Below are 24,720 nucleotides of genomic sequence, written 5' to 3'. Positions count from 1 at the left end.
CGCGCACACACACACACCTTTTTCTCTTTGCATCCTCATCACACTTGATCATCGCTGACGCAGGAAAATTTGGTAGCAACGAGATCAGATCAGATGGGGAAACAAAGAACCACCTTCTGACTATTCAGTCTTTGGCAGCGCGCGCACACACACACACACACACACACACACACACACACACACACACACACACACACACACACACACACACACACACACACACACACACTATTGTACTGATGAAGGTCTTTGACACAGACTGGAGTCACTGACACATGGCTCCCCCTACTGGAGACCTATAAGACCTTTGGCAATGACATCCCAGTCCCTGGTTACACTGTAGCACATTAACATTCATTAATTGATTCAATCATCCATCTATTCATTTAATCACTCCTCCCTCTCTCTATCTTCATTTTCCCCTTACTTTATCATACTCCTTTATCACACTTCCTTCTTTCCTTCCTGCATCGGTTTATTATGCAAGATTAAAGCATCTTTCTAATTTAGTTGTACCAGCTGAAAAATGTTCTACGAGTCTCTTCTGGACATATACATAGAACTTTTAATAACCAAGAATCTGATCGAAAATCAACTTGAAGAATGATTCTGTATGATTAACAACTTATTTTCATAGTTTAATTTATGTCTGTGTTACATTACAGTAACCAAAGTAATTGCTATTTGGGAAAACGTTCACAATGCTAAAAATGAAGTCAGAGAGAACAGAAAGCCCGGTCAGACAGGTTGTAAACAAAACAGCTGTTTAGCCAGATAATCTAAAACAATTCATGTGAAAGTAAAACCTAAAGTAAACACATGATGTTGGTTAAAACTATTAAATGTCCACTCACACATCTTGGTCATGATTCTTATAAGTAAACTAAATTTAACGGTTCCTCATCAAAAATGTTTGTTTATATGTGAAGACATGTTGCTCATGATTCTCAAATATTGATATCATATTGGTCTAAAAAAAAAAAAATCCAGAATCCGTTGAGCTATAGCAAGTTCAGTAGGTCAGAAGAACCAGGTAGTTGGCCAATAAATTATGTTGTGGATGAAATAACTGTACTATTTGCCTTTGTTGTATCTTCAGGAACAAGTCTAACCCTTGGAGTTTGTTTCAAATCTGTACGTGCCTCGGGTGGCTTGTGTTTCTTGCCCTGAGATACATCTTTTTAGCTGGTTTTTCAGATCTTGTGATCACAGTTTAGCTATGCATTTTCATACCACTACATCGCTGTAAAAAACAGAAACTAACAAAAGGGACAAAACACATACCAGCGCAGATGAAAAGAATATACTGACAGGAACTGGGAGGGGACATGCCTGTCTGTCTGCTTTCTCTCCGTTACGCACATGGCGTCCATCCGTATGAGAGATGTGATTACAAATGAGAGCGTGAGTGAGAGAGCGGAGTGCCACAGCTGGCATGGCATCTGGCTTGGCATATCGTTGCCCGGCCTCGCCCGCTGTCTGTGCGCTCTAATGTGGCTGTCGACAAGCCCATTAAGAAGCCATTACTAAATGCTCTGTCTCTGCTCCTCTTCCACGCCTTATAGCACAGGCCCAGGGGAATGCCAGCAACATGGAAGAGAGGGAGAGGAGAAGAGTGCAGAGACAGACAGAAAGGGAAGAACGGAAGAACAGGTGTAGGGAAGAGTGAAGACGATGAAGAGGCAGAGAAAGGGTGGAGTTTTTGTAAGAGAATTAAAAAGAAGATTTAATGGTAAAACCCTCGTGTCTGTGCCAGGGACAGAGAGTTATAGAGAGCACATACTTTGAACTCACTTAATACTTCGCCATCAAAACAGACAACTTCATGAGGAAGTTCTGCCTCTGGGCCCAGGGGCAGGAGTTGTCATCTGAAGTCTTCACTTCCAGACAAAAGTTGAGCGTTAGTCTCAATAATTTAATCTCTTTTGACAATCAAATAACTGTTTTTAAACAATAAATGGCAAATTTTCACTGGTTTCAACCTATCAAATGTGAATATTTACTTATGTGATATTAAACAGAATATATTCGGGTTTTGGACTGTTGGTCAGACAAAGCAAGAAAATTGTCAGCATAGTTCTCTGGGAACACTTGATGGCTATTTTTCACAGTTTGCATATATTTCATAGACCAATCAAATAATTGTGAAATTAACAGATGGATTAATCAATAATGAAAATTATCATTAATTTCAGGCCTAATTATTTTACTGTTTGCTATATGAAAACTCCAAATCACAAGATAATGAAAAACAATATCAGTTCACATTTTCTTGATAAATAAAAGGTATAAAAAAGTAGAGTAATTCAACTCACCATTCACAGTGTTGATCCCATTTTATTTATTATATTATCCAATGTAATTAGACACTGTTAAACTGTTGCTAAATCCCATTTTTTAAAGTTAATTATGGTCATAAATGACCCCCACCAAGCCATCCTTATAATCTAGCACGGGGTAGCTATTCTACAGTTCAACAGTACATTACTAATAATAGATTCATCATAAAATCATAACATAAACAGTATCATCATTTTCAGCTATGGTGTAATCTAGCATCAATGACCAATAGCATCCCATATTATATCATTAAAATACTATACCACCTCATTAAAGCAATTAAAAAGATTTATAAACTATTTTGTTGACTGCATTGACAAACAACAGTTAACAGCTGTGAAATCATCAAATGTGTCCTCTGAGTACCAGCACTGCTTTGTGTTGACCTGTGACCTACGACACAACAAGCAGTCAGCTATTCAATTTCTGATTCTATGCTGTGCATTGTGATATGGTGATATGTGTATGTTAATATGCAGTATGCAGTGGCCCAAGAAATACATTCTTAACTGTGCAGGCCCGTTGGTATAGTGGTATAATAGTATGAGAAAACTTCTCCTTTGCTGGCACTATCACTACTTGCAGGCACACATGCTATATCTCAGAAACCAGGTTAGACCTGCTTGAGTCGCATATTCCCACTCAGTGACTAACACACACATCCTGGACAATAAAATTAACATAATAGGCAGCAGAACACTGTGAAGTTTGTTTTTCTTTAACAAAAAGGCTACATTATAATACAAATACAAATACAAAATAATAAGGAAAACCTTTCTTTATTTGTACTTCTCTTCATTTTCGCAGGCCAGGGGGAGGTGTATCACACAATGCTGACTGCCTTGGAGTACAGACAAGTGAACTTATCAAAAACGTAGGTGGTGAATGCTGTCTTGAATGGCTGGAGGGGAGGCAAGGCAAGGCAGAGAGGACAAGAGAAGGAGGGATGGAGAGAAAAATGAAAAAATGGGATAAATCAGCATCAATTAAACTGAAGTATCAATTTTCTGAATCCACTAAACAGATTATTAAAACTGAACACCAGTGGTCACCCACTTCAATTTTGTAAACCAATCATAAGTTAAAGACAACTAGGGGATGACCTGTGCAATAGGGAAAGCAGACTGTGTCTTTCAATTTACATGAATACATTTTTTGTGGCTCTGTGCCTCATCTGCTGGATTTGCATCATATATGCTGGATATGTACTGAATCATTGTGAAAATCTAACAGGTGAGTTTGAATTAGTTAGAATTAGTAGAGCTGTCACAATGTAATGTGGTGTAGTTTACGTTTTTTGCATTTGGTAATGGGGATTAAGGTGTACATTCATCCATTATGGTTTCCAAATACACTGACCAAGACTGTGTGCAACTTCCTGCATCTTGTGTGTGTGTGTGTGTGTGTTTGTTTGTGTGTGTGTGTGTGTGAATTGCTCTTTTCATGAGTGACTGTGACAGGTTTCTCATCAGGCCCTGAAGCCTGCTCGCAGTTATAGACCATGTACAGTACAGCCCCCAAACAACAAACCCACACACAATCGCATGAACGCATGCTGACCTGGGTGATGGTGTAAAAGAGATTTTTTTTTAATAAAAGTACCAAAGCTGGTAGTTGGTACCACACATATGCGTGTGTTTGTGCGTCTGCACCGGCTGCTGGAACTAAGCGGGGCTCTTAATCACGGCTGTAACGGGCAACATTACCGGCAGCGGCAGCAGGCTAATGATGAATGCCTGAGTCTCCGTGCAAACCCTGACCTCCTTTTCTGCTGTGATGCACAAAAAGCTGTAACTCTCACCAAAATGCACACATATACACGCATTTATGTACAGATACACACACACAGGCTTGCATCAACATACATCTTGACAAAAAAAAAAAAAAAAAACACTGCCTGGATGCTTGGGGAATGCACTGTGCATGTGACTGTGTGTGTCTGAATATAGGTATAAAATGATATGACCTGTTCTTCAATTTGCCCTATCCACTGATCATTTATATTACCTGGAAAGTTGTGCGATAACCACAAAAAACCCCCCAAAAAATATATCTTAAACTTGGCACTGTAGGTAGACAGTGAGAGAGAGAGAGATATTAAGAAGTAAATGAGAGAGGGAGAGAGAGGGAGAGAGAGCGTAGCAGAGGGAGAGAGAGCAAGCGAGGGAGAGAGAAAGAGAGAGATGAGGAGGGAAAGATGAGTGGAAATACAACAATATTAAATGAAATGTAAATGAGAGAGAAGAGCAGGAGAAACAGAAATAAAAGAGGAAAAGAGAGATCAGAACATGAGAGAGACAGATGGTAAAAAAAACCAAGTAAACGAGAGACATTTTGCAGCAGAGGGAGTGAGTAGTTATAAACGAGTGTAAAGTTTTGATGAAGGACAAACTAATGTCAGGGACTGGGGCGGTTCGGGCTTCCTGCTCCCCGGCTACCACATGTGATCCCGCCTGTCACTCACACTCCATCGCCATGACAATCATCGTAATGCCGATGCCTGGGGGCGGGGACAAGCCTGTCCTTGTAACAAACAGAACCCCTCCGCGATCTGACGCCAACAACTGCCGAGAAGATCTCTCACTCTGACACACACACACACACACACACACACACACACACACACACACACACACACACACACACACACACACACACACACACACGCACACACACACACACACACGCACTAGAACACAATAGAAGCTCTTGCAAACAAATAAAACAAAAAACAAATGAAGCAAATCCTGGTTTAAATTGAAAATGTAAGGTCCAATTTTCAATAACAATGATGTGATTTGATGTGTTACTGTCACTGTCCAGCGCAGACTGCATGTTTTGTCACACACACTCACCGTGTAATATGCAGCACATACTTGTCTGTGCATCTGAATAAGCGTGTGTGCTCATGAATTTATTCATTTTATGCATTTAAACAATACATGTGAGTTTGCGATTGGTGTGTTCACATATGATATGTGTGTGTGAAAGAGGAGTAAGACAGTGACAGAGACATAATGTCTGCATGTGTGTGTGTGTGTTAGCCACAGGGTAGAGAGCAGGGACTTGTCAAGCTGAGGAAGAGATGGCAAACTGGATGGTGATGCCAGCCCTGTGTGACAGCTTCTTCACACACATATGCACAAACTCGCATGCACACACATACACACATGCTGTAGCCCCCCAAACCTACCCTAGCCCGCACTCTAGAGCTGTGAAAGCTGGGACGCAGAAAGAAAACGAGACTGGTGGAACCTCCCTTCAACTGGAGGCTGATTGGTGTGTGTGTGTTTTGAGAGGTGGTGGGCTGGTGGGGTGGGGGTTCAAAGTGTCACATCATTTTGTGGCTGTGCTGCTTCTGAAAGAGGCTAACCCCACTGCCACTTAAGCTTAGCCTAACAGTGAAAACCCTATTGACAGACAGGACACATACATACAGTACAAACACACATGCATGCACACACACTTATACACGTATATACCTGCAGAAACACACAGAAGTGCAAAAATGCAGTTATAAAGTGTCTATAGAAGTCAAATTCATAACTGCTCAAAACAGTTATTTATTTAGAAAAATATGTGTTAATTATGGGTAAACAATTCAGTAGCACATGTCATAATATAACAACACATACTGACAATATTTGTGATAATTTTACAAATCAGATGACGTCAGTGCAGCAAGACACACACACACACACACACACAACACAACACAATGTGATCAGTCGCTACAGAGGCCTTTATGCATTTGAAAACTTATTTCAACTTTGCCACATATCTGCACGCACACACACACACACACACACACACACACACACACACACACACACAGAGTTGAGTTAAATGTCATTTTCTACAAATCTGTCAAAGCGTTTGTCTGAAATTGTATTTTGGTGGGATGCTCCATTGTGCCTCTGAGCCCAGAGCGCAAGCAGCCAACTGAAGTGGAGTTGCTGGTTAGAAACCCCCAAGGGTGACCTGGCCAGGGCCCCAGACCACTTTAACCACTCGTCTCCATTAACAGGCTCCTAGATATCATTATGCTCCCTTGGGACCAGGCGTGCTCTAACCAACCATTTACCCTCTCCCTCTCCCCTCTATTTCTCTCTCTCATCTCTCCCTCTCTCTGCCATGATGTTACTCAATGAAAAAAGACAGCGGGGAGAAAAAATATGAGATTGATTTATTTGCTTCAGTGTTCTTTGGGATGGAGTCCTCTCCCTCTCTCTCTCTTTCTCTGCAAACTGAAACCAATTAGTGAGCAGAGCACTTGTAGCGGGGAATGTAGGGCAAGCGAGGAGTAATAAAAAAGTATTGACTTTTCTGTGACTGTACGTGGCGTGAAAGGGGTGCCGCGGCCTTGTCCGACATGAAAGGAGCTCCATTAATTTCACTTATTTCACCCAGGCCGCTGTCAGGAGGCCCTAATGCGTCCCAGGCGCACTTCTCACATGCAGGCACTCAGACAGCGCTACGCAGCTCCAGCCTGGTTACCAAATTAGTTTACATTATATATCAGAGTGAGGGAGAGAGAGGGGAGCAGAAGAGAAAAGAGTAATTTCTAATTCCCTGGTTGAGACACAAAGCGAGGCCTTTCATACGTAGCTAATTTTGCTCCAGCCTCACCTCCTTATCCTCCTCTTGTCTCACTTTCTCTCTCTCTTTCTCTTGTTCTGCATCATGTAAAGGCCACAGTTCTAGGAAAATGACCTAGAGTACCAGATCCACAACAAATCTGGAGGAGAGTGAAATAATAAGATGATTTGGATTCAGCTTAATAGTGACAACTCAGTACAACAACAACAAAGAAAAAACTAAGAAAAAATAGACAACATATATGTTGGTATAAATTTCAGCTGCAAAGGTATAAAAGGCCTATTGTGCATGCTTCTACTTTTTTTGAAAGAACCTTAATTTAAGATATGAAATAACGGTCTTTTTTTATGGTGGATTGTTACTCAGTTTCCTGCACACTGGAATCATGAAATAAAAAATGAGCATTGGAATATTTGTCAGAAATAGCAGAAAATTTGCTGGAACATGGTTTTCACACCACACCACAAAAGGAGCCATTTCAAAATCTAATTTGGTGCCTCTCCCAACAGTGTGGCGGCATGAGAACTTTTTTTTTTTCAGCTTGACTGCCTTCTTCTTAAATTGCTTGCAAAACATACTTGATTGTCATTTGTGCTATTCTAAACCTCTAATGTACATTTTTGGGAGAAGTGTTCAGTTCTCCAAGATCCAAGAAGACTCCTGATTAAGTAAAACCAGTTAGCAATGAGAAGAACAGTGAACTTTTCTCATCTGGCTTGGGGCTCGCCCACTGCCTCCAATTTACCGTGATTTTAACAGTATTATGTCTATGCATTTGTGAGTGTGTGTGTGCATGCTTGTGTTTGCATGTATGTGTATGCCAGAGCTAGACATGAGTGCCTGTGTGTGTGTGTGCGTGTGAGAGAGAGAAAGAGCGAGGAGTGAGAGGCTATCGGCAGACAGAAACTAATCAGTGTGTGTGAGATAAGAAAGCAGCCTTTATGGTGTATGGTAATCAGCCCCCCCTCGGCCTGCCACCGCCATGCATAATCACCACGACTTATTCACATGATTGATGAAATATGCGTCTGTGAAATCCGAGCTGCTTTTGTTATCATCCTGTTTTTCCCATCTCCCCCCTCTCTTTCCTTTTCTCTCAATCTTTTCCTGTCTTGTTCAACCTCTCTGTCTTTCTATATATCTCTCCCCTGATCTGCAGTGGCCAAAGATGTTTGGAACCATGTACAAACAAGAAATTACACACACAGCATGGGGTCCCTCTTACATGCACACATGCACCTACACACACACACACACACACACACACACACACACACACACACACACATACACACACATACACACACACACACACACACACACACACACACAAACAAATGCTCTACACATAGTTTTCTCCCATAAGGTAGTAATATGATGCGCAAGCGATGCAAGACAAGCAACATTGTTTGAAGAGGTATATGAAGGGAAAAAAGAAAACATAAGGGTAAGAGAGCGAGTAAATGAGAGGGCACATTAATTGTTCTGTCCTGCAGAGAGAAGTGTTGGCTGGATTAGAAGGGGATGAGAGGGAAGAGAGAGTGAGATGGAGTGATAGATGGAATTAGACAGATAGATGCTTCAGAGAGCTCTTGTCATTGACACTCAATCGCATTAATCAGGGAACGGATGCAGAATTCGCAACTAATGCAACATGAAGAAAAAAAGAGAGAAACCATTTAAACAAAAAGCGGCAGCAGCAACTCGAGACAAGGACACAAATACCGAAGGAATGAGTGGCTACAGTGGGCAAGTGTCTGGCTAGAGTGACAGGAAAACAGTCATCCATCACCATTCCAAAAACGCAGCCCCCATGTGAATCTATTAACATAACTTAACATCTTTATTGACCTCACCTTTCCACAGCACCATGAATGAAGTGGGTCCAAAAATAAGTCCATTTTTACCTACCAAACCCCACTGCTGCTTCATGAATTTTATCCACTGTCTTCCAACATATGCCAGTTTCTGAAGTAGTAGGATATATTGTAAAGCCCCAGCAGTAATGGCACTGCAGGTGCAACAGGGGGAGGATTTGGTTGAAAAAATAGAGCTAGTATGCAATGGCAAGGGTGTATGGATGATTATGATTGTTTGCAAAAGATTGGATTTTCATTTTGTCTTCTTTTTATAAATAATGTCATGCACGGATCGAGTCAGTTTTTGTTTGGGATACACTTGGGGATACATTTTCAGGCCTGAGTTAAGCTTGACATAATAGAGGATTTTTCAGTTAGTGCTCATACCATTTGCAGTGTAATACATAAAAAACTTATCCATACAAAGCTACTCTGTTCTGTACTATATAAATGTAGATGACTGGTTTGGGAGAGGGTAACTGGAAGCTGACCACTAGAGCTCAGACCTTAACCCTGAGCTCAAACTCTAACCCTGCATGAAAAAACACAACCCTATCGTTTAGAAAAGAGCCAGTCCATCAACTTTGGCAAAAAAACAGTCTCCTCTGTCAAAAAGGTGAACCAGGTTCAACTGCTACTGCAACTTCATGTGATGTCATCCAATACATTCCTGGTATATGACTGTAATGTGGATGCATTTTTACTGTTTACCTCACAAACTGTTGTGCAGTGTTTTGGTATCTGTTAAGCCTTCAAACGATTAACGTGTTATTCAGATTGGACTTTCTGCCTCATATTTCTAGGCTAGGCTGAAGGCTGGGGTATTCTGGAAACAAACACATTTGGAGGCAACAGCGTAGATAGCAGTTCCAAATGGCCATGCTTTAAGACGGGACAAAACACCATCACTTTGCAAAATATTTCCTTGGAGTGTTGTACAAGTTTTTTTCACATGAACAAGTGACACAAATGTGAGGCCAATTTATGTGTAAAGTGGTCATGCTTGTTGGGTTATCGGTTTCGCAAACTTACATAAATTTGTTAGACCCATCCCTCAGTTCTGACGTCAGAAGTGGAGAGGGGGTTACGAACACTATTTGACCATCTGATAAGCACTTTGGTTGAAGCATACTGGCACCTTAAGGCATACAGTAGGAAAGGACCAGGAGAGACAAAGCTTGGGAAGAGGGCTGGGACTAGGACTTTGATTTGGGTTGACAGTAGACTCTGGGGGAAGGTGGGGGCTGAGACTGAGGGTAAGATTAAGACTGGGGCTAGGGCTGGTGAATTAAGGCCCCTCCCGCCTCAGGGTGCTATTACACATCTATAATGAGAAAGGGAGAAGAGGGGGGCTTGTCTTTGCACCTCAGAACACCTTAGATTAAATATGCACAATTCCCATGCAAAATGGTCCAGGAACAGACGGGACCAGCGTTGCTGTCTAATCCCCTGTGCTGGAGTTGTTTCAGCCAGGGTTAACAGGCTCATCAGTCAACACAGGCTGCTTAGCACAGGACATCAAGGCCATTTGCAGGTTTAAGTGTTTGTGATTGCTTCCCTTTCCAGATCCCATTGCCACCCGAACCACCCACACGCACACACACACACACACTCCCTGTGCTGACCATATGAGCCTGCAATAAGACACACACAGACATACACACACACGCACAGACACACACACACGCCTATATATCAACCATTTAATAGCATAGGTAAAGGAGTGGCTTTCACATAAACACCAGGCTGCGTACCAAGTGCACAAAACAAAGTATACAAAACACAAACGCACACATTGGAAAGACAATGTTCCCACACACAGTTGTCTCTTTTAAACAGAGATCCCGCTATATTGCCGTTAAGAAGACCCCATCATTCCATTCCAGTGTGTTATTTTAGACAGTACACTGGTATTCCAGGTGTGACATGTAACACAACAGTGTTTGCGTCTGTCCTACCATGTCACCTCTCCCATTTACACCAATGTCGATCTGGCTTTGTCCACCACTGCTGCCAGCTTATTGCTGAAAAAACCAACCCCCCCCCACCCCCACCCCCCCAATTCAGTTTGTACCTTTCATACAGAACAGCGAGGCAGAATAAAGGTGCAACATTCGCGACTTGAACAGGCTGTATAAAAGGGTACAGTGTCAAAATAGAAAAATAAATAAAAGAATGAGGGGAAATCTCATTATCAATAATTATAAAATGAGTTCAAAGTAAAACAAGACAGACAAAAATTCCTCAGGACAAACAGAACAGTAAGCATTCACAGGCAACGTAAGAGAATAACCCTACCACATAGACCAGCAATTTGAAAATGTATTCCTTTGCTTTTATGATGGCAAAACACACATGTAAGCCTATGTATCCTGTCTGCTGTACTCTTTGTGTCCGTCTGCGCAGAAGCTTCATCACATCCATTTGCATTTCACAGCAAGTGTTGACTTCTATCACCAACACACTGCTGTATGAGAGGGCTGTCATGTTCCTCAAGTAAGTCTGCGTGTGTCTCTGTATGAGTATTGTGCACTCAGCTATTTGATAGCACACACACACACACACACACACACACACTACACGTAGTTTGAGAGAAACAGGGTGGGGGTCGGGGGGCTGAAAAAAGTTGCAGCTAGGTACTGCAGGTGAAGGCAGGGAAAAAGAGAACAAGTGTGCAAATAAACAAGACAGTGAGAGAAAGAAAGAGTGATGGCAGGAGATAGATAGAGATAGAGATAGGCAGTGATTATACCACACTACATACAGTATGGTTCAGTGGAGCATATCCGCACAGGGACAGGCGGTCCATTAAAGCATAGACATCCTTATCCTGCTTGTCTGCCTGCTTTCTCTTACATCCATGTGCACATGGAGAGAAAACTATCTAAATATCTAAATCTTGAATTCACCTCAGAATAACCATGATGACTAAGCATTTTATACAGTATTATCTTAAATCTTGTCTGGGCTTATTGTTGTTTCCCGAAATAAAGCTTTTTCTCAAATGACCGTACATATATGCTAATAATAAAATTAATTTCTGTTTGGAATAGAGAACTCATGTATCACGCAAGATGCTTTGAGCAATGCAAATATTATGGATCACTACTAACATGCTATCTCTGTATTCTAATGCAACACACTTATATCATATATATTTCCCAGCTGAATTTTAGTAGTTGAGTCTGCCGTACTTCATGTTATAGTTAACGAATTATTACATTTCTCTGGCTAAAATAATTTACTTGTCTAGCTCTATCTCTTAGCTGTGTTCTATCAATGTTCACAACAACACTAAAGACAATTAGAATAAACACTAAAGATCACATAAAAATTGCTTTAAAAAAACACCAGACCTCTTGTGTGTAAAAATAGTTACTTAATTCTCAATTCATTTTTTATTTGCTTTGTTATTGGTTTATTTTGTTTTCCATTTTATAAATTTGTGTCAGACTTGGAGTGGAGAGGCCTTGACTTCGGCCTTAAGGTGCATTCAAGCCTAAAATCACAAATCTAGACCTTCTACTCAGGGCAGAAGTTGTGAATATTTTTAATGATAATTTGGCATCACCGTTTTTTTATTTATTAGTTTTAAACAGGCACTTGACACAAATTCATACAATTAAGTAAAAAAATTGGTCTGAAGTGACCCAAGTTAATCTGGTCAAGTCGGGTCCAACAGCTTTGAACATAAATAATAAAGTCTAATGTCATTCATTCTCTTAAGTCACACCAAAATATGACTGCTAATCATTTAATTGCGACTGTCCATTTAATATCACACTGTGTGCACTCGGCCCTCATCGTTACTCTGTATGCAGGCCTCACAGTGCAAAATGCCACCATAATGGAAGCGAAGGGTTAATTGATAAATCCGAGGTCCTGAGTAGGAAGGAGTGTGGCAGGGGGAATGTTTTACGGCTGTGCAAATGAAGGGGCTGCAGAGTTTTACACACGCCGTAAAATGGTTATGGAGAATTAGCGTTCTTTTTTCTCTCACTGCAGTAACCTGGACACTAATGCAGCAGAGCTGGATAGATGGATGGACATGATAACATATGAAATACATACACAGACGCACACATAAAAGGTGGAGACATACGGGTTCACACATTTGCTGCCCCTGCCCCACCTAATTCCATTGTCTCTACTTGTGGCCTATTTCAGTTTAGGTATTAATTGCTAATGAACACTGTTCCCATTAAAAAGATCCCTCATACATCAGTTGTATGCATCACGGTGATACATTACGGCTGAGGCCATTAAGAGTGAGCCAGTATGTGTGTATGTGTGTAGACACACTTTTCCTGTCCCCGTTGCCTGAAGCTTTGTACCCACAACACAATAATGACAATCATAAAGCCACACCAGAGTAGCTGGGAGGAGACTGTGGTGTGAGAAGGGGGTGTGTGTTTGAGTGTGTGTTGTGGCGAGAGGAGGTAACAAGGACAATACTGGGGTAACATTAAAGAGTCTATGTGGGTGGGCTATCGTGGTGGTTTTTGTTATATGCATGAATTAATGTGTATACGTGTGATTGTATATGTCTATGTGCATGTGTTCTGTAGAACAGGTAGCCTGTGCAAACGTGCGTTTTAGTGTGTATTCATGTGCGTTGGTTCTGCTCAGATGCTAGCTTTTGAAAGTTGTGATGGGTGTCAGTCTAATGCGAGGGGAAGGAAAGGCTTGGAGCATAGACAGACACAGACGTGACCACTCACTGTAGTGTACTTGATTAGCACGTAGCCTCCTAATTAGCTATCCTCTTTGGTTACAGGCAGTACCGCTGGTGACATGGCTAATAACACAACCACAAAATTAGCATGGACAGAGAGGGCTTTCCCATATCTGCATTTGAAATTTGTCTTTGCTGGTGTATTTAGCTGGTGCAGAAGCTAAAACCTTTGAGTATTTTCTCTCACAATGAACATTACAGTTTGGCTGTATTAATTAAACTTTCCAACTTCAAGAGGTTCACACACTGTTCGCTCACAAAACCTTTTCATAGCCTTCCCTAAAAACAAACAATTCATATAGTATTTCATATTCTGGCTATTGTTCAGTGAGAAGTTTGATTACCTTAATATAACACTGTCGTTTTAGCCATTCAGTACGATTTAAGACAATAACAAAATGATATTGTATAAAGTGGCATAAAGCACACAATTAGTTTGACCTTGAGAACACAGTTGTTCCAGTGTTTCCTGTTACAATGGTTAATTGATCCTAAAACATAAAAAACAAAGTCTGTGTTTATAAGGAATTGAACATGTTTGTCTCTGGTTGTCAGTGGTATCCATTCTACAACAGAAGATCCATATGCATAACCATTATTGTTGAACCATAGAATTACACAGACTTACAGTCAATTATATCAATTCAAGACTGAATGAAGATAATTTTCTCTCTTATACATATTCACTCTCTCTTCCTCACCCACTCCCTCATAATTTCTCTCTATCGCTCCCTAAATTTCACTTTTTGTAAACTAGTCAGTTACATGTCAGTTAACTGTCATAACTTTAAATTGATTTCTCATCCCAGATAGAAACACCCGCTAACAAGAGCTGTGTAGAGTGGCACCCACATTACACCCTGGTCCAGAGGATGATTGCAAAGCCAACTTTGATGACACATGTTCACCCATTTAGGTCAACCACATGCGTAAGCTTAACTAGCATCACTTTGTTGGTATGACAAAAACAGTAAATTTGAGAGGTAAAATTCTTGATGAGAGATTTTAATTTTCAAACTGGTGTTGAGGAATGTGAATGACTAAAGGACAGAGCTGCAGAGGAGGTCTGAGGTCTATGAAGCTGTTACTGGGAAGCCAAGGCAAGGCCACATTGGAGCTAGAGAAAGGGCAATAATTACACAGCCTCTCATGGCCTAGGCTGAGGGCAACTGGGTTTCTGGAGAGGTGGGGACTGTCATGTGATTATGTGTGGATATGTGTGTGTGTCCTGACAGACTGGGCCACATTTGAATTGATAGCCTTTCTTACTGTGACACAGATGGCTAAGGTAAATAAAGGTCCAGGAGTCATGGTTTATTTCTAGGGCTTGGTTTGGACTGGGGATGCTGTATACATACTGCCAAGAGCTGTGATGGTCAAGCCAGAGAGCTATGGTCTACAACTACAAAAAAACTGGGCTATGTTAATGATGAGGCTTCGGGCTGTGTGGAGGGCTAAAGCATGCTTACGGTGATGATTACAAGCAGGGCTAGGTAATGTGGCAGAGGCTGGGTGAGAGGGCTGTGGCTGGGCTTGAAAATAATTAGGAGCATGGCTGGATAACATAGCTAGATAATGTGGCTGGGGGGAGGCTGGCTGGGCACGGTATGAAGATGATGAGTACCAGGGTTGAGCTGTCCACTCCATTGGCCCTCTGAGCTGTGACAAGAAGCTCTGCTGGCTGCTGCTGTAGCTGGGGGTGAAGCCAACGATAGGACTAATGCACTAATTACCACAGCGAGAGAAGAGAGAGAGTAAATAGAGGTAGAGAGGGCTACAGAAAGATGGCGAAACAAACAGAGACGAGAGGGGGGAAATCTGAAGTCTGATGAGCTCTGAGTGACAGCAGCATGACATGACTGAGCTGAGAGCAGGCACCACTATCTTTATTATCTTCTTCAACAACTTCCTACACAGCAGCCGAGTTACCATAGAGAAAAGAAAGGTCACGTTAAGCCAGCATAGGGGAGTGAGGCATGGTGGCGTTGTCCGTACATTCATTTGCGATGAGGTGATGCAGAAGAATATTTTGAAAAGCGGATTCCAATATTGTTTGTATCTGATGCTCTACCAACAAGCATATGCACACCACAAGGGTGAGGGGATGATGTGATGACATAAAACAGTATTTCAAAATCTGTACCGGTAGAAAAAGTCAGATTATCTTATAAACATCATCATCATACTTTCCAGTTATGACATACTGCGAAGTATATGTTTTGTCTGCTTGTTTATTTGTTCAGTTAAAAACAGGGTTCACTGATGGCTGATGCTTTGAGTTGAGGCCTGCAATACAATGCAAATGCCTGAACGTAAGTTGAAATGTAGTCTCACCCAACAAGTCCTAAAAGTCTGGACCAGACCAGACTGGACCTTCGTTGTCATAGATACAATAATAAATACACAGAGTGTATTGTCAGCAGTGTACCAGGCTTTCATCATCATCATTACAATATAAACATGCAGTTAAATTTATGGATGGTCACAATGTGGTTAGGTTCACACGCAAAAATTACTTGATTAGGTTTCAGGAAAGATAAGTTCTTCCCTACTTTCATCAATAGACAAAAACAATAAAACTTTGGGTTGTAATGAGCTGCTTGCACAGACGACCTATGGGCTGATTTTTTTACAGGACAGTCTCACTCACTCTACATGCAAAATTAAAAAGCGATTTCTAATTTTAATGGAGAGCCAAATTATCCCTGCTGGCTTCAATTTCAGTGGCATAAGTGAAAATTTGAATTTACCACACATGGTCAAACACAAAGACATTACAAGCATTCCATCAATACTGTGTTAAACAAATACAGCATAGATGCATCGAGCAAAACTGATCCTACTCCCCCAACCCCTGTTGTCAGCTGCAGGAGACCCCACTCACCCGCCCACTCACTCCCCATACTTATTTATCTCCAGTTCCTGGGGCCGTGTTAGTTCATTCCCCTGTCGCTGCTCTCTCCTCCTTCCCTTGCTCCTCTCTCTCTCTCTTGTTTCACTCCTCGTTTCCGGGCAATTGGGTCTGGGTGCTGGTGGTGGGGGGGTAAGAGGTTGGGGTGGAGCTGCTGGGAACTTCGTGTGTGTGTGCGTGCGCATATATGTGTGTATGTGTGTGCTGGGAAGTGAGCTAATAAAGGACGGTGATCCATGAAAGGCCTTGAGCAAAGACACAGTCAATTACCTAATGCCTGGACCAGACTGCAGGGCCCACGCACACACATTCTCTCTCTTACATACACTCACACACACACCCATGCATATACCTCATTTACGTATACATGGAGAGGGGGCAGTGGAGGGCATAACTGGGAATTGTGTGTATGTGTGTAGGTGGGTGTGCATATGCGTGTGATGGAGAGCGGCGATTTATTAAATTGCTGTCACTTTTGACAAATTTGTGCAACTCAAGTTGAAAGGGTTAGGCTGCACTGCTTCTCCATTTCCTCTTTTCTTTTAGAGGAGAATTATACCTTTCAGACCGAAACCCAGGCTACCCCAGGATAAACCCATGACTGCCATCAGTCTGCCTTTGGTTGAAAGGTGATGTCTGAGGTGGCCTCATGACCAAGCTCCTGGGTTTAATGTAGGTCTGACATTGAAACAGTGAAACGGTGAGAACGATATCTACAATTTAACAGTATGATCATAATAAATTACACTATAAAGTAGTTACTAGACAGAAGTTCTTTCCCTTTCAACCATTAATTTTGCTTCTCAGTCTCAAAGACTTTTGACTCTTAGTTTAGGGTTTAGGTATAGTTTGGGTTGTTGCCTTAACATGAGGTGACCAGTAAAGAAAAAAAACTCTTTTTCCATGCAGTCACATTGAATTTCCAGCAAAAATATTGCAGCAACTCATTTAAATGAAGTGATATACAATAGCTTCGTTATTCACAAAACAGTCTGTATATGGTCCTGTGTAATTGTGTGTTTTAGCTATAATATGTTTTCTTCACTAGGTCTTTGGTTAACAATTTCAATCATATGTGACAGCACTCAGGTATAAATGGGTCTTATGCAGGTTTACATCTATGTTTTTTCACCTTGATAGATTGTATGTGTGGAGGCCAGGCAGGAAAGGAAGCGTTCATCAGCTATGCATCTCAGCACAGCGTGATGGCTAGTTGGGAGTGTGATTTCTAATGATGACTTCACTTAGGTACATATACATATACCCGATAATTAAATGTATAATAATAATAATAATAATAACAAGAATGATGTTCGTGTTTGTAGTTTTCAACCTACCTCCTTTGGAGTCAGTGTGGAATCTACTGTCTGAAGCTCTTGACCTAGGCTAGCTGTGTAAAGGAATTGCTGCTGTGGCTCAGATGGTGGAGCACACTTCCTGTTCCTCCTCTGGTTGGCAAATGGCAAGACACAACAAAAAGAAGTTGAATGTCATAAAGGTTTAAGTTCAGCTAAAATAGCCATTGGATTGAGCATGAATCAAGAATGCAGAAAATGCAGAAAATGCAGCAAACACAAAAACAAAACAAAAGACACTGACAAGGCACAGGGTTAAAAGATAGATGTGCAAGGTTCTTCATAAAATTTCTATTTAGTCATTTGATTTTAGTGGGACAAAGGACTGAAAAAGGCTAGAGTGGCAAGAAAACTGGGTGGTCTTTACTGTAATCGGGGAAATTATTGTGTGAGACGGATCAAACAGAGGGTTAGTAACAGTTAATAACAGTACCTCACACACACACATGACTGAGTAGATTATCCTGAATGGTAATGAGGTTATAGTGTTTTAGTGAAGATAAACACACCCTACACATGCACAATCATTAATTAAAACTAATACAAGCCTTGAATAAAGCAGGGAGATACTGTGGCACTGTTTATTAAGAAAAATAAAACACAGTATGAAGTGGTCTTAAAACAATCCAATGGCATACACCCATTAGTTTTCATAATAAGGATATGTCCATTAGCTACTTAATGTTGCATGAATTTGCCAGTGACTGTGTTGAGTTCATACAATATACATGTACTCACTTGTGTATGTGTTCACAAATATGTCACTGCATGCCTTGCTATATATGAAAGAAAAAAAATCTAATAATTACAGAAAAGCTTTTATGAAACACTTATAGTTTATGTTCATGTATGTGTGGGTGTATATGAGAATGCCTTAATAGTCTAATTTTCTGTGTGGGTATTTTTTGTGTGTCTATTCGTGTGTATACATGTCCACTGTTGAGTTTTACTTACTTGTGCTGTCGTAGCTGATTCTGGGTCTCCTCCAGGTGTGTGTAAGAGTTCTGCAGATGCAATGTCAGGTCAGGACAACGTACACGCTGCTCCCACACTTCGCCTGGCTCTCTGAACAGACCCTGGAATAACCACAACCACCACAACACACACAGAGACAGACAGGAGAATCAGATAATGATCACTGTATCCTTCTGTTTCAGGCCCCACCTCTTTCTCTGTCTTTTTTTTCTCTGTTTCCTCTCTCACAGGTAGTTATGGCTTAGTGCTAAAACCAGAGGCCAATCCATTTCATCTCTCCTCCTGTGACACAGAGGCCAAGAGAGAAGCAGAGAAACAGAGAGAAAATCAGAGTGAAGAAAATTACATCTGAAAAATAAAACCAAACAAGTCAGAGTAAAGGGGAGGGATGAAGCGAGGGAAGAGGAGGAACAAAGAGAGAGAGAGATGGATAAAATAGCTGCTAATCTATTATCTTGTCTGATTAGCCTCAAAGACAAGTGGCTTAATCAGGCGTTATTTTCCCTTGTTCCCCCTTTTTATGGTTTCGTTTTATTTATCATTTCTTTGGATTTGTCTCATGTGCCAAAGCAACATCATCACAGTACTGATCTCTTGGAAAAGGCACTTTAAAAATAGAAGAAAATTTCACTGTGCCTGCCATCTAACTTTGTCATCACTGTGTGAAACCAATAACGTGGAACAAAGAAAAATCTTATTAGTATAAAATGAGAATAAAAAAGAAAATCATTTTCAAGTATTTCACTTAATGCTCCAAAGATTACAAGCATGATGACTATCTTTTTATGTGTTTTAACAATTTCTGACAACAATGAAGTGCTATAAAAGTCATAATAGACTCTAAGAGATTTAATATTAATTTTTGGTGATTTGTTAATAGTAAAAATACAAAGATAAAAGACCATCATCATTATCAGTAATTCTTCCTTTGAGTGCTTGAATTGTATTTGCATGAAATGTACAGCCTGTTTCCTCTCTAACTTCCCACTGATGTGCAACTTCCATGTATATTTTTGGGAGCAATCTCAAAAAAGTCAGTTAAACTTGAAAAAGCTGTCTGTCATTTTATTCCTTGTACATCTACTTGACATTGTGGCTCCTTCCCTGGAGTGATATGTTTCTGATATGTGTTTCAAAGTTGCAAAGACAAAGACAAGTCGTTTTTAGGAAGAAGTTTTTGTACCATTCCATGCCTAACCTTACTCCCCCCTGCGTCCCCTGAAGACTTCATCGTGATTGTCACACAATTGCATGAAAGACATTGGATACATGTTGAAACATTTTCAATAAAATGGTTACTGCCTTTTAAAAGTAAAGGCAAACATTTTCCAAATCAACGCTAAATTATGTTTATACTTTCTAGTTTTGAACAAATAGCAGGGATGCTGTTTTCACTATCCACTAGTTGTGTGAAATGCTAATAATCCAACATGCAAGACATTTTTCAGTTAATACCAAACGCGTATTGAAACTTTTAGGTGTCTGGAGAAGAACAAGAAACTGCCTCATCTAAACATGCATTACTCTAACTTGTGGTTGTATGTACGCTCTTTTCTGAGAATGATGTATAAACTTTGTGTAGTGCAGATTAACTTAAATGTTGTTGCCTTGTTTGAGGTGACCTTCAGTTGTTGTTTGGTGTTAAAAAAGGAGGGAGGATGAGGGGGGAGAGATAGAGGGAAGGACAGGGACCCTGTCCTTGCTCCTATCGCCATGGGATCGGTGGCCTGGCCTGACCACTTCCACAGCCAGCACCTCAACCTTATCCATCACCACTAGATAGTTATCACACCAGGGAAAGAGGCGGGGGGCTTCCTACACTAATCACACATACACAACAAAGAAACACAGGGAGGCAGAGACAGAGAGAGACAGACATGTATAAATATAGATAAATAATGTATTCTTCTCCATGTCAGGACAAGGAGACTTTCCTGACACCATTAATGAACTCACCCTAACTACAGCCAGCTGTCTGTGTGCATGTGTGTGAAGTACAGCTAATAAAATGAGACAAATCCACGCCTCATTTCTGCTCACTTATGTTTTACATTACTAGAAACTTAATAATAGGGAAAGCACTTTGCCATAAAGAGCTACAGAGCGTAAATAACACAAATGCTGAAATGGCTCCTCATCAAATCATTAACATACACACACATATGCATGCACAAAATCACAGACCTACATTGACACATGTGCTATGCAACATGGCGGCGCACGTATGTCCAGCGAGTCAACACTCCTGGCGCTTTTTCATTAGTATTCTTTTAGTTTATTTATTATTGAGTGCTATGTATGCATCAGTTAACATATCATACACTCGACATGAACTATTAAACATCAGTTCGATGTGCAGTGGTTGTGGTTTTTAATATTGATAATTTAAACTACTACAACATCCCGACAGAGCTTGTCAGATCGCCGGGATCTCTGTGGATGAACTTCCCACCCTGAAAGCAACTAAGGCAGCGAAGGAAGCAAAAGCAGGGTTGCCAAGCCAGAATACATGCTGGGCTAAGGAAACACTCGCAAAAACCTCCACAAACTGCCAAGTGTTTTAATCACAAATGCAAAATCACTGGCCAACAAAATGGAAGAGCTGGAACTTATCATATCTATAGAGAAGAACATACAGGACTGCTGTGTTATTACAGAAACGTGACTCAACCCAAGAATTCGAAAGGAGGACAACCTATCCCTGTTTTGAAGTCCAGCATACAAAACTCTTACCAACATGGTCAAAACACCTGCCAGGGATATACAAGTATGGCCTGAGGGAGTTTCTGAGCAGCTACAGTACTGTTTTAAATGCATTGGGACCTCTTTGCAGATGAAGACGCTAAGACCTACACTTCCAATATTTTGTTTTACATAGAAAGCTGTGTAGATTGTGTCAGCACCACAAAATGCATCAGTATTTTTTCCAACAACAAACCATGGACCAAAGATGTCCAACTGATGCTAAAAGCTGGCAAAATGGCTTTCCAGTCTGACAACATAGAGCTGTTCAGTGCAGCCAGGTGTAACATGAAAGGTGCATCAGAGATGCCAAAGCAGCCTATAAGCTACAGACTTAGAGCCAGTTTGACACATCAGATCCCCGTTGTGCATGGCAAAGTATATGGCCCACTGTTCCAGCTCCAGCTTACAACAGACAGACACTTATCGTACAGACTGCAGAACAGGTCACACACATACTTTGTAATACCAACACACTGAAAGCAGCTACTCTGGAGTTCAGAGACTGTGCTGTTGAGTTAGCTGGAGTCTTCCCAAAATTTTTCAATTCATCCCTGGCACAGTGCATTGTTCCTACATGCCTAAGGTCTTCTACAACAGTGTAAGTCCTGAAACAGTCAGTCATAACCTGCCTCAATGAATTCAGGCCAGTTGCTTTCACACCAATAATCATGAAGTGCCTGCCGAGACTGCTCCTTAAGCACATCAAGACTGCTCTCCCACCCACCCTGGATTCACATCAATATGCATGCAGAGCAACAGATCAACAGATGATGCCATTGGCATTGCCCTCCACACCGTATTGCAACACCTAGAACAATGGGTAGCACATGCATGGCTGTTGTTTGTGGATTACAGTTCTGCATTCAACACCATCCTACCCAGCAGACTGGTCTCCAAGCTGTGCGACCTAGGCTTTGAACACAACATCCTAACAGCTTGAACACAACATATCAGTCAGGATGGGTCCCCGCCAGTCCTCCACCTTGTTACTAAACACAAGAGCTCCACAAGGCTGTGTGCTGAGCCTCCTCCTCTACTCTTCATACACCTATGACAGCATACAAATTCATAAAACACAATACTTAAATTTGCAAAAAACACAACAATGGTGGATCACTGAAGGCGAACAGTCACTTACAGGGAGGAGGAACAGAAGCTAACAAGCCAGTGTTCAGAAAACAACTTGGTACTCTACACCAAAAATACAAAGGAGCTTGTCATTGACTTCAGGAGAAAACAAGATGACCATCCCCCACTGTACATAGACAGAGAAAGAGTAGACACACAAGAGTCTCCAGTTTCAGGTTGCTAGGCACCCACAGAAAGGCACACTAGCAAATTTACTTTCTAAGGACACTTAAGAAAGTTAACATGCCACAACGGCTGAGTCCTCCCATTGCTGCTCCATTGAGTGTGTCCTGACACATGGGATGCTTGTGTGGTATGGCAACATTTCCAAGGCTGAAAAGAAGGCTTTGCAGAGAGTCATCAACACAGCCCAGAAGATCACGACAGACATCTACCAGCGTCGGAAAACATCTACGGCTCCTGTTGTCTGCGGAAAACATCCTGCATCTTAAAAGATCCATCTCAAACTGCCCATCATTTGTTTACCCTTCTGCCCTCAGGAAAGCACTACAGGTCCATCAAACCCCTCACCACAAGATTAATGAACAGTTTCTACCCCAAGGCCATTACCACACTAAACCTTGTGTTGAAAAACCACCCCCCCATAAACAATACTTATCCTTTGCAATAACAACCTCCGTGCAATACATATCCTGTGCAATACCGATATGCAATATCTATTATATCTAATGTATCTAATATACGCATACGTAAGCATGTGTGTGTATCCATGGTGTGTGTGTGTGTGTGTGTGTGTGTGTGTGTGTGTGTGTGTGTGTGTGTGTGTGTGTGTGTAGGAGTCTTGTATATAAGTTGTATGTATAGTTTTATTTGTTTTTTTAAATAATTCTTATTCTTTTTTACTTATTCTTGTACTTTTATGTATTCTTTATAATTGTAAGAGTTCCACTCAGGTATTGCACCTGAATTTCGTTGCATATACCAGGTACAATGACAATAAAGAAATGAAAAGTATTCAAATTCAACACATAGCCACAGACACATGCCTGGACTATGATAGATTGTACGTAGATGAATACTCAATTGACAGCAACTGAAAGAACTCTTCAATCAGCTCCATTTCCACTGCTGCACTGCTTTACAGCTCCATTAAAAATAAAGCAGATTTGATATAAAGACAGAATTTACAGGTGTTTTTCACAGCAGACATTTTGGCTGGTTATTGTTGGAAAAGCACAGATGTTACAAATAATATTAACGATTGCTTGGTTCTATTCAAAAGTCCCAATGAGCTATGACAGTGTGACAGTGAGCCAGCAGGACCCTGAAACTGAAGCAGCTAAACTGAATTCAGTCATCATTAATTTCATTATTTACACCCTTTTTTCACAGTGACAGGTCAAAATGTTCTCCATCAAAAAGGCCCATTCACTCTTCAGCTTTATCTGTCTTTCAGACCCATCCAGCTCACTGCTTTGGTTTTTACATTCATTTTGTTAAATCTCAACAGCACTTTCCAACCACTCACTGTTTTAAAAAAAGACTAGCTCAAAACCTAGTATATGACTGGACTGCGCATGGTCAATGTAATTGAGGATGTAGTTAGAAACCGTTGTAGAACCGTTGTAAACAACTGATAACATTGCATTATATTTGCATTCTGCCTGGTGTCAGCTGGTTTCAGTCCTTTACCTGTTTGCTTCTCTGAGCAAACAGGTAAAGGGCAACTCTCTGTGCTTACATAGACAGTGTTTTAACACAGCCGAATTCCCAATAAAGCTGTTCTCACTTACATGTTTTTCTGCTTCTTTTGTTAGACAATGGAACAAGTATGAAATAGTGAGTGTTACATGGCCCATTAAAACTACATGTTAACTAGCAGTCACACCATTGACTGCTAGCCATTTTCAGCTACTGCTCTGCCCTGCTAAGATCCTGATTTTATAATGACAACGCCATCAAACAAAATTACCATTCACACAAGTTAAAGACAACAGCTTTGCTGTGATTCTCACTCACGGGCTAGTACTGGTGACTGTCTACGTAGCTAAGGTTTGTCCAAAAAGTTGCTTGATTTGTCGCTAAGGAAATGACTCTAAATATAGCGACAAA

The 24,720-nt window shown here is 41.0% G+C and overlaps 1 protein-coding gene across 2 annotated transcripts in view; it reads right to left on the bottom strand.

Moving 5' to 3' along the window:
• The window catches only part of spata17 (spermatogenesis associated 17), a 96,649-nt gene that overhangs the window by 51,278 nt on the left and 20,651 nt on the right, over positions 1-24,720 (bottom strand). Inside the window, exons 8-10 of one of the 2 annotated variants that reach the window (XM_056380440.1) lie at positions 18,754-18,875; positions 17,782-17,892; positions 2,318-3,241 (exon numbers count right to left, since the gene is read on the bottom strand). In XM_056380440.1, coding sequence (XP_056236415.1) covers positions 17,826-17,892; positions 18,754-18,875 — 189 coding nt within the window. In that variant the 3' untranslated portion in view covers positions 2,318-3,241; positions 17,782-17,825. Of the gene's footprint in view, positions 1-2,317; positions 3,242-17,781; positions 17,893-18,753; positions 18,876-24,720 lie in introns of those variants that run through there. The other variant, XM_056380519.1, reaches the window with a different exon arrangement.

Source organism: Seriola aureovittata, chromosome 1 (assembly GCF_021018895.1).
Source record: "Seriola aureovittata isolate HTS-2021-v1 ecotype China chromosome 1, ASM2101889v1, whole genome shotgun sequence".
Lineage (NCBI taxonomy): Eukaryota > Metazoa > Chordata > Actinopteri > Carangiformes > Carangidae > Seriola > Seriola aureovittata.
The sequence above is the reverse complement of the archived record's forward strand: the minus strand, read 5'-3'. Positions and strand labels throughout refer to the sequence as shown.